This window comes from Cajanus cajan, chromosome 9, assembly GCF_000230855.2.
Source record: "Cajanus cajan strain Asha chromosome 9, NIPB_CcT2T_4, whole genome shotgun sequence".
NCBI lineage: Eukaryota > Viridiplantae > Streptophyta > Magnoliopsida > Fabales > Fabaceae > Cajanus > Cajanus cajan.
Window position 1 is genome coordinate 49,686,679 of NC_138525.1, and position 669 is coordinate 49,687,347.

The following is a 669-nucleotide window of genomic DNA, read 5'->3' on the forward strand; positions in this document are numbered from 1 at the left end:
TTATTGATGATCACAATAAAGAAGAGACGGACGTTGAAGAGAAACACGAAGATCAGCAAGAAGATAAGCAAGCCATTGAAGTTCACAAGTGGTGGCAGCAAGTGCGCGATACTCAGCCTTAAACGAACTTCGAGAGACAGTGCGTTGCTTCTTTGAACGCCAGGAAATGAGAGAATCACCAATATAAACAGAGAACCCAGTGATTGAACGTCGAGAGTCAAGGCAACCAACCCAATCTGAATCACTGAACGCCTTTAGTTGAAGAGAGCTGGTTGCAGATAAGAAAATTCCCAAGCCAGAAGCTTGTTTCAAATATCGCAAAATATGAAAGGCAGCCTGTGAATAAGCCGTGGTAGGAGCAGAAATAAATTGGCTCAGATGATGAACTGCATGAGTGATGTCAGGGCGTGTTGTGGTGAGATAGATGAGGCGACCAATCAATCTACGATAAGCAGAAGGATCTGATAAGGGGGTACCAGTGGTGGTAGACAAACGAGTGGAATAATCCATGGGTGTAGCAACAGGACAAGAAGCAAGCATGCCACAATCAAAAAGTATATCCAGTGTGTATTTGCACTGAGAAAGATGAATATTGGATATCAGAAGAAAAGAAGTGGGATATTTGCTAAAAGAGAGAAAGGATAACAAAGTTGTGCATCTTTCTATCAT

General features: G+C 42.3%; 1 protein-coding gene across 1 annotated transcript; it reads right to left on the reverse strand.

Annotated features, from left to right (window-relative positions):
- Positions 1-669, reverse strand: LOC109804970 (secreted RxLR effector protein 161). Its single transcript, XM_020366898.2, has one exon. It carries the CDS (start codon positions 667-669, stop codon positions 1-3), a length of 669 nt encoding a protein of 222 aa, XP_020222487.2.

Bases quoted from the DNA above. Each gene is read 5' to 3' on its own strand.
- LOC109804970 (XM_020366898.2), bottom strand. From the start codon at position 669: ATGATAGAAAGATGCACAACTTTGTTATCCTTTCTCTCTTTTAGCAAA.